General features: G+C 37.4%; 2 protein-coding genes across 3 annotated transcripts; both read right to left on the reverse strand.

Annotated features, from left to right (window-relative positions):
• Positions 1-508: 508 nt before the first annotated feature.
• Art7 (arginine methyltransferase 7) lies at positions 509-4,443 on the reverse strand. The gene is made up of 10 exons (XM_071788063.1): positions 4,306-4,443; positions 3,860-4,121; positions 3,622-3,771; positions 3,336-3,557; positions 3,034-3,263; positions 2,251-2,380; positions 1,958-2,187; positions 1,177-1,732; positions 938-1,098; positions 509-810 (listed from the first exon to the last, which is right to left on the reverse strand). The coding sequence occupies exons 2-10, from the start codon at positions 4,040-4,042 to the stop codon at positions 558-560; spliced, it is 2,115 nt and encodes a 704-aa protein (XP_071644164.1). The 5' UTR covers positions 4,043-4,121; positions 4,306-4,443; the 3' UTR covers positions 509-557.
• A 1,828-nt stretch (positions 4,444-6,271) lies between these two features.
• On the reverse strand, positions 6,272-13,646 carry LOC139818970 (uncharacterized). 2 transcript variants are annotated; one of them, XM_071788041.1, is made up of 14 exons: positions 13,278-13,646; positions 12,546-12,810; positions 12,341-12,462; positions 12,140-12,255; positions 11,691-11,833; positions 11,447-11,609; positions 10,830-11,208; positions 10,327-10,658; positions 9,756-10,102; positions 9,544-9,617; positions 9,252-9,471; positions 8,983-9,149; positions 8,482-8,757; positions 6,272-8,194 (listed from the first exon to the last, which is right to left on the reverse strand). In XM_071788041.1, exons 1-14 carry the CDS (start codon positions 13,410-13,412, stop codon positions 8,027-8,029), a joined length of 2,907 nt encoding a protein of 968 aa, XP_071644142.1. In that variant the 5' UTR covers positions 13,413-13,646; the 3' UTR covers positions 6,272-8,026. The 2 variants fall into 2 exon arrangements, with proteins under 2 accessions (XP_071644142.1, XP_071644143.1); XM_071788042.1 differs by lacking the exon at positions 13,278-13,646 and having other exon boundaries at positions 11,691-11,846; positions 12,546-12,687.
• Between the last annotated feature and the right edge of the window lie 4 nt (positions 13,647-13,650).

Consider the following 13,650-nt stretch of genomic DNA (forward strand, 5'->3'; position numbering starts at 1 on the left):
TCTCATAAAATTGTAAAAAATGTAAGAAAAATACTATTTATCCAATGAAATATATTTGGAATATTAAACTTAATTTTATTAAAAAAATAAAGTAAAATGTTATAAACAACCTATCCTTCTCGATACCCGGACTAGCTAGGAATTACTATTTTCTTTCAATAAGTAGATCATTTGACTAATTTTCAAAATATCCAACATATTAACTTTGAAAATGTTTTGAGAAAAACGTGATCAAGTTTTATAAGTTTTTTTATTTTTAAGTAAAATTTGTGCACTACCAGATACTTACAGCTAATCTACTATTTCAAAATCGTGCTTTCGGTTTCTTCAAATAATTCCAGTTTACTTGATCCCTTTTTGCTATTTGAATCTCTGGAGTAAAAAGAGCCCTTAAAACATGTATTTCTATTATCTTGATATCATTCTTTGTATCGTAAAATTTTATTTTCATAATTTTGTTTCATGTTTGAGATACTCTTTAATATAATAAGAAATCAACATTAAAACATTTTAATATTTTACAAATATTGAACAAACACAAACATTTATTAATACAATTAATCATTCGTCAATACATCAAATTCAAATTCTACTTCGCCACTTTGTGGCACAAAGGTGAACGACCACGAAAGTGTGCTTCCTTTCGTAACATTGAATACTTTACGAAATAGATGTACGCCTTGTCTCGTGTATGGATCCCAAGATATACGCTCGCCAGGTACTATCTCCTCAATTGGGCCACAAGATATTGACAGATCCGAGTCCAATTGCCAGTCCACCCATATAGTGACGCCATTGCAGCAGCCACTGCTATAAAACGAAAAACATGGATATTGTTATTATAATATTTAAAAAATTAAAATCTGTTTTCTCTGACGCTTAAACATCATTTCCCTCTGTAAGCGTAGTATTTACTTGCTCAATAACAGACACTTACTCTAAAATTGGAATCTCTCCCGTTATCCTCTTGCGTTCGTCAAAATTTACGTTCCGTGTTAAATCAAGCTTTATGATATCAAAGGACGAAGATAACGCCTTGCAAGGGTACTCCCAAAGTGGTTGCGCTTCTACGGGATTGTCACTTTTCTCGCTAGACGCCTGAAAATTAGAATACAATTTTCCTTTAGTATTTCGAATGATATAAAAGAAGAATAAAGCTACTAAAACAGAACCAACTTGAATAAGTCTGTCGAAAGAGGAGAGATCAAAACCCTCGCAAGCGCCAAGAGGAGCACGTATTTTCTGCAGATCCTTGAACTCGACAGCAGCGGCCTTGATCGTCGCCGCGACCGGCAGTCTCGCAATACTCGACGGATATCTGGAGGCGAGATACCAGAATCGTAGATTCTCCCAAGGTACAATGGAGCTCAGGAAATATGGCTCGCCAAAAATGAAATCAATTTCGCTTGCCTCCGGCAGACCATCGACCGACTCGACGATCTTTACTCGATCGGAGAGCCCGTTTGTCTGTACAAACATCTCCATGGTTCTACGCGATAGGAAATTCTGCTCCAATAGGAACACCTTTGCGCCCAACCTTGCAATCGCGAGAGCCAACAGACAACCATCCGAGACGCATAGACAAACGCTGTTCGGAGTGATCTTCCTCCGCAAAGCCTGTAGGTATCTCTGATTACGAACTGTGTCGTTTAATTGACCAATACGCGTCCGTGAGTATGCAATATGTGCCCAGCAATTGCACTCAGGTCTCTGACAATCTGGAATCTCATTTCTGTGAAAGAGATTTTCCTTTTTACTTAATTTATATTAAACAAAAGGAACAATTTTAATTATACTTTAGCAAGCATTAAAGAATGGCTTGCTAAAGCATAATTAAAATTGTTATTTTTTAAAAAATTGATTAATAATAATTCAGGAGGTAAAAAAATAATAAAACTGTATAAATTATATAAAATGTGCAGGGTGATTAAGTAAAATATTACAAAAAGAGACTTACAGAGGTCCATTCAGTAATTTAAACCAGAAAGAATATTCATCGTGATAACCGATAACATTGACCTCAACGCCATATGTGATAGGTACTTCTTCTGGAAGGTAATAGACAGCTTGCATCCAGTGATCCCGCCAAGGTATTGTATCCGTCATCTTTTTCAAAGACGAGGCATCTTTCTTCATGTCATCAGGTACGTCTGGATGTTCCCATACAGGTGCACAACTCAGTAATACCTGAAAATGATACATGGTATGAAAATTCATAAAGATGATTAGAAAAATAATATAGACGTTTACCTGATTATCTGTATCCATGTTCAAGTCCCACCACATAAAAATTGCATGTGCGGTCCCGCTTGCTATCGGTTGTGTTAATAATGATACTTTTTCGTTGTTCAATAAAGGCTTCTTGCCGGACCAGTCAAACCTAAAGTGCATTTTCAAATATCAATTTATTTAAAAATTATTATTAATAATTATCATTATTAATTATACAAATTTTTAAATTAGCAATTTGAATAAGCTAAAGATTAAAAGGCTCTGAAAGGCAGCGGTCCGATTCAAGCTCACAGCACTGTAAGCATCATACTGTCTTCGTTGCACATCGAATATCAAACGAAGATACAGCAATGCTTTCAGCATTATGAGCGTGAATCGGACCGCAGCCATAGAAATCTCTCTGGCTTTCCTAGTTAGGATGTACGTGCGGCTGATAATCATTGTGAAACATTATTGTTGCGAATGTTCAAAGAGAAAGACCAAAAGAAATCTTCAGATTGGACCAAGATTTACCTAGAGTTATGAAGCTGTGGTGGCCGCGCGTACACCTACCAAAGATAGGCGGGCATATACATGCGTACCCCCAAAAAGCCAATATTGACTAATTGATTGATTGTTAAAAATGAACAAAAGAAAAATAGCTTTAAAAATAGAAATAATAAATCCATTCTTGGATTTTTATTTCTATAAATACGTTTATTATTTAATAATCTCTGCGTCACTGTTACTCGCCATTTGCGTCGATTCAATAAAGATTCCTGTTTTTAATATTCTCTCTTTAGAGAAATGAAAGATCATTACCTGAAAATAGGCTGTGCTGGCAGCAAAGGTACAAAAGTATCGCGAGGAAGACGTGACAGTTGCATGTCGTGCACAGCTGCAGCACCAGAGCACGCTTGGATAGTCGGTGGAGCGTCAACCAACATTTCTCCGTTCTTAATAGGCTTTACTCGATTCCAAGCACAGACTTTGGTGCTCTCGACTACTTGCGCCCATACTGTTCCTCTGTGCGGCACGACTATGCTGTCTTCCTAATGTAAAAAAGCAAAGCGTAAGCATATCTTTGAACGAGCAGGATCACATGTGTAAGTTTGGCGCGTTACCTCGAGAAGAACTTCGTGTGCGTGGCGAAACGTTGATAGTGCTCCTTCACCAATCAACTCGGTGTCGAATACTTCAGTGACTAGAATATTCGCGCGTTTTGGCATGTCACCACCTTCGCCCACTATCATCTTCGTAGAACGCTTACGGATCAACTTAATTCTATCCTCGAAGCCGTTCTCCTTTATTATTTGTGCGGCGCAATTCGCCATTGGTTTGAATGCCTAAACAAGATCTTCCTGCGTAAGCAGAACTTTGAAAAAAGGTTTCGAGATTCTCTTCCCTTACCTCGCATGCCGTTATAGTGTCTGCTCCGCATTTGGCAGCCATCATCGACAGCAAGCCTGTCCCAGTGCCTATGTCAAGAACGTTAGCCTCTTCACCGGCCTGGTGCTTTTTCTCAATAGCAGCTTTGAGGGCAATGTAATACTTCTCATTCTAGCGAACAAAATGTGAATAATTTTTATTCCGTTGGTTAAAGAATTATTATTAAATAAAAAATATGCCGATAATATAAGATACTGACTCGTTCATGGTCATGCAGCATGTCTGCAAAAGCGGATCTAGCTACTTCTTGATGATAATCGTAATATTGATCTTTTTCCTCCCACGAGGCAACGCCAGTGAGAGGATTCAAACATTGCGTAAAAATACTCATGTTTCGATTAGAAAATGCTCTTATTGCAGTGACGAAACTGGCTCTCAACATCCAATATCGAAATATATGCGCGGGGAGATGAAAGATTCATCCAAACGCTTCGCTCTCGCTTTATTTCAACTCTTTATACCTGCAAAAAGTCACAGTTTATTAACACTGCGGATCCCAAAGTGCTTTATACGTCGAATACTGAATCTCAATCATTACTCTGCTCTCTACTCTAACGAACTTATACTTGGATAAATTTCTGTATAAACATCTTTATAAGAAGTATAACTTTCTTCGCTGAAATTGTAGCTTTTATGAAATCTTACTGGTAATACATAGGACGAGCTGCTGTAGATAACAATGATAATGTATTTAAACTGCCGCGTACGTCTTCGACTTTCAGCAATTTATGAGCTATCAGTACGATGTCATTTTCCCTCTGTTCCAGCATTCCAAAAACTTTAAAAATACGAGATCTTTCCTGCAAAAGTATAAGATCGTGAAACAACTAAATCAGGCAGAATACCAAGCCATTTTATTGCTACAGGCACCAACTCATATTATTTGAGAACGGTCACTTTTAACATTTTAAAAACATTAACGTTTGTAAATAATAACATAAGCAAAAATATAACAGGTTATTCATCAATAAAGTGAAAAATCACTTCCTTTTCGATTGCAAGCTATATCCTGTATATGTACAGTGTATTTTATACTAGAGGTCTATTTGTTTATAACTAAATTAAAAACTTTCCGTATTTAAAGTGGAAATAGGTATATATTTGAAATTTGATGAGAGGAAGAAGGCAAGTTCTACAGTGCAGTGCAGCAATAAAAAAACAAACCTGAAGCCCATACCAGACTACACATTAGAGATTGAAGATTGCAAATTTTAATTCAATCCCTGGTGGAAAAATGTCTCAGAATTTTTCACATTATTAATCATTTCTATGAAAATTTTAAGATTGTCTCAGATCTTTCATATGAATTGGGACATTTTTCAGATTTTCTTAATACATCTTTGTAGAAATTCCACGCAAATGCTGGAACATTCCCAAAATCCTTATCCAACTATTTCTGAAAGTATCTGAGAAATTTGACGTTTTTTTCTCAGAATTTTTCATAAATCAAAAATATGAGAAATTCTTAGAAAATTTATGAGAAAAAAATATAAAAAAATTTGTTCACCAGGAATCCGTTTCGTTCCGACCGGTCGAATTCTAATCTCCGATTCGTAATCCTCCATCGCCAATATGCAGTCTGATACGGGCTAAATTGTTATTATACATAGCCACGCTGTAACGTTAAGGAAAATTCAAGGGGGTTAGGAAACATCGGAGTATTTCGTTTACGAGACAGGCCTTCTAGAAGCGAATCGCTTTACCCATATAAACAGACACTTTCCCTTGCCGTCGTTGAGGTAGAGACTGTCCACGGGAAGTCCCTCCAGGTTGAGGGTGACACTCGCCTCGCGGTCCGACGAGATGCTCTGTAAACGCGCGATTCGCCCGGTGCCGGGCACGATCTCGCCGATCGTTTGCACGCTCTTCACGCAATTCTCCCTGTAATCGGGCGAGGACGCGTATCGAGGAATGTCCTCGATCAAGAGCGGGACATGCGGGACACCGCACGGTAAACGGTTCTCACGAGCGGCCAAGCACGCCGGCCAGGGGGACGATTCCAGACGCGCCTGTTCCATGCCCCACTTGCCCCCCAGCACCACAATCAGCCCGCCATACCACTGACGAAATATTATTAAAGACCGGCGCGCGGTCAGCTGGTCTGTGCGAAGCGACGAAGCGAGCTGTGCGATCCGCGCGTACCAAGCGGTCAACAAAATCACGTGTTTGAAAGCGCGGCAATCCTTTTACATTTCAATTTCTCGGCGCGCTAATGTCCACTTCTATCAATGTAGATTCCATTATAATTAATGGAGGTTCGCGTGACTGCTAAAATTTAGATTAGCTCATAATATAATACTTAATCTTATATTTATTATTACATTGTTATTTCTCTCATGATATTTTGTAAACATATATGTAGATATAGGGCCCAATAATATTCAATTTTAATTTGAAACTGCAGTTTTAATATTGCCATCCTAATTATGCAACAATAAATCTTGAATTATTGCACGAATTTAAAAGTTAATTATTTATAGACATTTATAGTTGATAATATCATTATTCTTCAATTATTCCTGAGCCCCTCTAATTGATGATAACCATGATAATTTGCTCAGGAGATGATTTTTAATAGTATCTCGTCGATGATATCACGTAATTAAACGGGTTATAATAATATTAGGATTTTTATTTCATAATAAGAACGCTATAATGAAATAATATTCTATTCTATTATATAAACTGTCGAAAACGGCTAATTGTAAGATTCATTACGAGGCTTAATTATTAAACGAGGAAGGAGCATCCTTTTCATACAAATTCAAATGCTCTTCCTCTTTTTTATTACGTCTAATGTGTATAATAATGTTATATATACAACGTTGCTCGTTATATAATAAACTGTCATCGTTTATATTAATGTGACCGAGTACACATTATCTATTTGAGATGTATCAAACTATATATGTACACACGAGGTGAATTAATTTAACCCACAAAATTATAAACATATCAGTGGCATTCACGGGAAATATGTATCGCTCATTTACTACAACGACGGAGCTAAAAAATGGTCAGTTTTGTGTTGTTTGCAAAAGAATGATAAGAATCAACTGAATGAAAAGAGCTATACATATTTCCCATACACGCGCCGATGAACATTAAGTATACATGGGGCCATAAATGCTCTAATACATGAATTTATACACATGTAAGGATATTAATTTCTTATAACAATATCTCTTGTATTATTATATACTATATATTATTACTATAAGAAATCAATTATTAATTATTACTGAATTAACAGTTATGATAACGATCAGTTATGATCCCACGTACATCGTTTTTGATCTGTAACCCTTAATCCGGATTTACAGTAGATGTAGAAAACTTGTGACCTTTTGTTCTAACGATAAGTTCTAAGCTATGACGTTAATTTGCTTTAAGCTCTAAACTTTATAACTTTGATCTGGCCCAGCAGAACAAATCACGGTTTAAAGTAACGCCGAAGACACTTTTTGCTAAAAAAGTCATAGCTTAGAACAAAAGACTAAAGGCTTACTACACTCTGAAGACCAGGTCTTAATCTCATTTATAATTAGAGTGGTAAGGATTCTTCAAGCAACCTTCGATCTTGTAACAATTTAAAAAAATGTGCTAGTTGCGGTAACTCCGCCAAAATTTCAACTAAACTATATCGCAATATTTTGGAAACATTATGAGTAGCAAGATATATTTAAATGCGTCACAATCTTTGAAATTTAACGAAGATGTCAAACAATCGTTTGAAGTTTTTTGCATAATCTTTAAAGATCTGATTAAGGGGATCCTGCAGTGACTGGCGAACTTCCTCGATGTCGATGTCAACCTTTCTAATTTTGTTTTCCCTATATCTGTCTTTGTCTAACGAAATGACATCTGTCCTTTTTTCGATTGCTCGCCATCATAACGCAAGATCCGGCAACTACTGTTGCTGCTCTTCTTGTCATCCTGCATCCGTATTTGCATTACTAAAATAATTATTAGATGGATCTTTTTTTGTACGCATTGAATCTTACTTTACTTACACGATATTATTCCTACATATTTTCCCAAGGGTGGATGATAAACATTATGTACGTATAAACTGTAGAATTTTTGTTTTAAGCAAATATTGTCGTCAGGTGACAGCTGTGTATGTGCCCCAATAAGTAATATTTTTAATTTTTTGGTGCTTTTGATATAAAATCGCGTTTTGCACCCTAGATTTTTGTGCGGACTTTAATTCTAGACCAAAAACTTGCAATTCTGTAAAGCCAATTAAAAGATCCATCTAATAACGATAATGTCGGTAAATCATACGGCTGCAGGATCCCCTTAATCATCAAAATATTCACAACAGAGGCTGCATCGATCACGAACGTATCCAATTTTTCTCTTATTACGCAATAGTCACGTACTCTGAAGCGAGCTGCGATGTTAGGACACGAAGTTTCTGTCCATCCTGAGTCACGAATTCAATTGTTTGTTCACCATTCACGAATTCAGTCTGCTCGATATTCCCTAGCTGATTGATGGTCGCGACTGCCGTGGCGTCGGTATCCTCGTCCTATAAAAAGTAGTGTTAAAGTATTTTATTAACATCATCAAATATAGCTATGTAATATAATTTTAATTATCAATGTACACATATGTATAAGAAAAAAATATACAAACATATGATACTAAAAATAAAGAGGTAAAGAATCTGCAATTTGGGGAATTTGTGAAGTTAAAACAAAGAATTGATAAAATTTATAGAAAGCTTATTGTATATTTAAAAAATAAAAGAGAATACGTGAAAAAAAAAAGATTCTATTGAAATTCTGTTATTATTGGCATTAAACTGGAAATTACCTCAAGCGCTTGAACAATTGCGTCTGCGTCAGCTTGAATTGCCGACAACGCTTCGATATTCTTGTGTGTATTCGGACGCACTATGATTCCAGTTTCCTCCATAGTGTCTTCGTCGACGTGAATATTCAAGGCTTGGAGTTGTTGTGTCGCGAACATTCCAGGATGAAGTCTCATAATTTGGTTGTCGTTAAACTGGCTGACAAAATGCCCCTGCGACAAAAGCTGTCGAGCTTCTTGAATGGTTAACGGAATCGGATTTCCGTGTTCATCTGTGATCTAAAACAGATATCATGGAAGAAAAATTTTAATTATAAAGAACAGTTATGTCATTTAAGAAGATTCTAATCATAGCTATTCAATCTTCGAAGTTAATAACAAGATATATAGGTATTCGATTAGAACTTGGGCTGAAAATTGTTAAATTAGGCCAAGGCGCGACTTGGGCTGTAGCGCCATTGCAGACGAAGAAGTAATAAAAATAATAGGGTCCATCTTTCTTACCTGCAACTGCAAATCTGGTTCCGTCAATTCGATCTCTGACTGGTCGTCATTGCTGCTGGCTGCATTACTCATAATTCTATCGCCAATGATTTCATTGTTCTCCATATCCAAACGCGACAAGGAATTCACACTCGCCACTATTTCGTCTTTGTTCTTGTTGGCGTCAACTAAATTTCCATAATCAAAATAATAATTCATCAATTAATCCAATAATAAGTTGACAATTAATTATATATGATTAGCAAGTTTATTAATAATTGTTCGCATACTCATATGGAATGTTCGCTCATTAGAATCGCTAGGGTCCTGATAAGATACATAAATAATCTGTTGAATCCCATCATTAGATGTCTCGTCAGTGGCTATTATTTGATTACTGAACGTCCGTTCGTCAACCTGCCGAACTGAATTCGGCAGAATCTGCCACACTTGGCCGATCGAAGATCCTTCCGACTTGTTTGTAGGTGGCATCTTATCCTCCCTGTGCACCTGCAGAAATTAAAATTGATAGTTATTACTGATTAGTAACGAAAAATTTAAAGAGTGAAATTACTGAAGTACCTTTTTGTGCTTTGTCAAATTTGAACAATCGGCGAAAGCTTTGTTACACACATCGCAGGAATAAGGCTTCTCACCTACAAAATGTGAAATCATTAATACTTTATTACACGGAAATTAAAATAATACAAAAAACGAAAGCACCCGTTCACATTTTTATGTTTATTACATTCTTTCATTTTTAAATCTGAGACACGGTTCATCATTTTAGTTACCAGTGTGCAAACGAATATGTTTCTTCAGCGCCCACTGTTCCGTAAAGCTACGTTTGCATGTACTGCATTGAAACGGACGTTCCCCCTTATGCCGGCGCACGTGACATTTCCATGTATCTTTGTGCAAGAAGGTCTTCGCGCAAAACTCGCATTTCCACGGCCGCTCGCCGGTATGCCGTTTTACATGTAGCTTGAACTGTGACGACGTGGTGAACTTTCGGCCGCAGAAATCGCAACTGTATGGCTTTTCACCAGTGTGAATGCGTATATGCTCTTGCAAATTGCCATTCTGCGAGAAGCTCTTGCCGCACTCCTTGCATTTGAATGGCTTTTGACCACTGTGCCATCTAAAACAGAGCCATACAATTTTCAAGATATTATATTCATTTTACGCCAATAGCTAATTAAATCTTAATTCAGAAATTCAAATTAAAAAAGTTAAACACACACTTTTATTTATAAGTTCCGGAAAACTTAAGAATGCACTATCTATATTTCCTTTCTCAATACCTTAGAATGTCTGTACATTAAAAATAAGTGATGTGTTCCTGTTAATGTGATGATGCGTTACCTGTAATGCAAAGTGAGACTAGTCTTGTGCGCAAATTGTTGCTTGCAAAGTTCACAGTTATATTTTTTCTGACCGGTGTGGGTGGACTGATGATTAATCAGATTTGCTTTCGTCTTGAAACTGGCGTTACAGGATTTACAAACGTGCGGCCGATTATCCGAGTGCACCAGCTGATGTCGCTGGAGCAACTGTTTATGCTTGAAGCTTTTGTTGCATTTGTTGCAGACGAAACGACGACCGTTGTTATGTTCGGCTTCCTTGTGATACAAGACGGAACTCGGATGGTTTAGGACCTTACCGCAGATATCGCAAGGGTAGTTGTATTTAGTTTTCTGCAATATTACACAAACATTTAACAAGCTCCAGAAATATTATGTGTAACTTTAGCAAAAGGATCGTAAAAATTATCATATAAAAATATTTAAGATTTACAATATCTTTTCAGCAATTTTTTTAAATTAATATTATTGTCATTTTGTTATAACTTATGATGAAACACGAACCCCGTGCGTTGTCATGTGCGTCTTCAAATCCGATTCATTTGTGAAACTCTTTTTACAAGTGTTACAAGTGAATTTCTGCTGCTCATGCACCATTCTCATATGCAATTCGTATTCTTGTTTTAATCCAAATTGCTTGTTGCATTTTTCGCACGTATAAATCGCTTTTCTGGAATCTTTCGCTATCTCGGGTGTCACCGTGGAGGTGGTCTGCTCTACGTTGTGCGTCTCATGCGACTTCTGTGACTTCTGTACCTCGACATTTTCTTCGGTGGGATTTGAATTGTGTTTAGTCGTTTCTTGATGCAATGTCAGACTCTCTTTACTTTCAAATAGCTTCTTGCATTGTGTGCATTCATGCTTGATACCCATATGGAAACTCCTAAGCAGTATTGTATTAAAATATAAAAATTGTTTAAAAACTGAATATATATCTTTAAAAAATCTTGATTTTTAACAAAAAATTTTGAGAATTTAGAAATATAAGCATAATTCACATATATAAAATCAAAAATCACAAACTAAAATATGAGACATCTAATTTGCAGGAAAAAAAAATTTTCTCACATCCAAGATCTTTGTACAGAAAACGTACAATCATCTATAGAAAATTATATTACTTGTGTACTATATATTTGCTACGTTGTAGGAAACCCCTGCCGCAGAGTTGGCACGTGAACTTATTTTTTCGACGGCGCCATTTTGATTTCGATCGTCCACGGTTTACAGTCACCACCTCACCCAAGTCTGTACCCTCTTCCGTTTCGAGATGTCCTATCACTTCTGCAAAATATGCATGACACGCACGTGGAGAAAAAATTTTTTTTTTAATTTCTTATTTGATATCTTGTTCGTTATGTATACCTTCTTGACCATCCTCCTGATTAGAAGATTTTAACAGATCTGCTGGACCGTCAAATATTTGAGAATTATTGTCTTCCTCATCGATCACACCTTCCTCCTTGAATATCCTTTCCAATTCTTTTCCCTGCACTGCTTCTAGGTACCTGTGCAAATTTACTAACAATTATATAAGTTATTGTAGTATGGATTTTCTTTAAAGATATGCGCGAGGATGGGACGGAAAATGATTCGCGCGATTTAATAGAAATGGGATACTCTTTATTAATATCACTAATATCACTTCTTTCTTATCTCTACGACGACCGGCAATCGACTGCGCCGGTATCGCGAAACCGCGACGATTGCCCGACGCGTACATGCTGTCGAGGCATGACTATTTGTATACAGCAGTGATTGACCTCTGATATTCTGGATCCCACATTAAGCTACAAGTTTTCATGTTAACGTACCTTTTGGGAACTTTGCGCTTCCTCCTGCGTCTACCATCGCCATCCACTTCTTCTTCCTCTTCCTGCTTATCCTCTTCACCTTGACTCCCAGCTTCTGCAGGATTCTCTTTTGTCGCCTTATAAAAAATATATACAAACATGTACATATATTAAGAGTTATAAAATAATAAATGTTGCAAAATAATTTATTATTATACAAACCACAGAATCTTCCTCCGCATTTACTTTAGGAGGACGTCCACGCTTTCTTTTCGGCTTAGTCAAGCCTTCCATCTGCAAACTCATTTCATGCTCCACCGCATACATAGATCCATCTGGCATAACTGTATCATAAGTAGCATTAAAAGTTACATGAAATATAACAGTTTCACAAGGTGACGAATATGCAAAGGAAGAATGGCATTACTCTTAATAATTATTTGCTGTTCGTACTGCTCATCTTCATTATACTGAGCCGTGCTATCCATTTCTGTTCCTTCCGCTTCGAACTCCGCATTTTCCTTTTTGCCGCGGAAGCGTTCTGCCTTGCGCTGCTTCTCCACTTGATGTTTCCAGAGTTCGCGTATCTTGCGCTGGCCAGCCACCAACAGCTCGAAGAATTGCGCCGTCGCCTCCAGCTGGATGTTGCAACCCGGGCAAATTGTCCGTGGTAGTTTTCCATCGTCGTGAATCTTGAATTTGATTTACAGTTTATATAAACGTATCATTACATCAAATATAATTTGTACAATATAGTTCATATCCTGTACTGTAAATCTCTCAATGTTCAGATGCAAAATTGTGAGATGATGTGTATCAATAAAGAAACTGTTCATCTCTGAATATATTCAAGTAGCAATCTGGAGAGAAGCAATACATAATATTCGGAGTACAAACAGCTATCATAAAAAATAATCATATGCTTTGTCCGGTAAAAGGAATAAAAGAGAGAAAGAGAGTGACAGAGAGATAGGGAGGGGAAAGGGGGCGAAAGTTCAGATGAAAAAGCTAACAAATAATAATCAAAGCGACGCATAAAAATGATGGAACATTTGATCAGTGCAGTAGCCGCACGGGATGGGAGAGCCGCACGAAAATCGTAGTAGGAAATCAAGTTGCAGTCCGTTTGACCGGCGTTTTGAAAGCGCCAGCGCCTCACCTTGAGCGGCAGGTAACGATTCACGAGCGAGGATAGATCCGGCTCGCCCGTCTCGCTGACGAACAGATGCTCGTTGCCGTTGCTCGCCGCGCACAGTCGACAAATTGTCGAGTCGTACAGATGCACGTCTACCATAGTCCTGACGATACGCGCGAGACGATGCTGACCGCGAATGAAATTGTCCCCCCCGAGGAAAAAAAATCGATGTGTATCAAGAACGAAGGGAGTATCGCGAATTTATGTGAGGTCGACGCGGTGTCAAAATACGTTGTGCGTTACCATGATTTTGCATACGAAACGTCGCATAAACGCGCAATTCGTCCCAACGTTCGGGAAGAAGTCGGGGAGTGTCACGATGGAGGTTAGGTCGACC

This window comes from Temnothorax longispinosus, chromosome 9, assembly GCF_030848805.1.
Source record: "Temnothorax longispinosus isolate EJ_2023e chromosome 9, Tlon_JGU_v1, whole genome shotgun sequence".
In the NCBI taxonomy this organism is placed as follows: domain Eukaryota; kingdom Metazoa; phylum Arthropoda; class Insecta; order Hymenoptera; family Formicidae; genus Temnothorax; species Temnothorax longispinosus.

Coding starts and splice junctions, on each gene's coding strand:
- Art7 (XM_071788063.1), bottom strand. CDS start 4,042: ATGTTGAGAGCCAGTTTCGTCACTGCAATAAGAGCATTTTCTAATCGA. Junction 2,188..2,250: donor ACATGGATACAGATAATCAG/GTAAACGTCTAT, acceptor TATCATTTTCAG/GTATTACTGAGTTGTGCACC. Junction 1,733..1,957: donor AAATTACTGAATGGACCTCT/GTAAGTCTCTTT, acceptor TCTCTTTCACAG/AAATGAGATTCCAGATTGTC.
- LOC139818970 (XM_071788041.1), bottom strand. CDS start 13,412: ATGGTAGACGTGCATCTGTACGACTCGACAATTTGTCGACTGTGCGCG. Junction 12,811..13,277: donor ATCGTTACCTGCCGCTCAAG/GTGAGGCGCTGG, acceptor ATCAAATTCAAG/ATTCACGACGATGGAAAACT. Junction 8,758..8,982: donor AACCAGATTTGCAGTTGCAG/GTAAGAAAGATG, acceptor TATCTGTTTTAG/ATCACAGATGAACACGGAAA.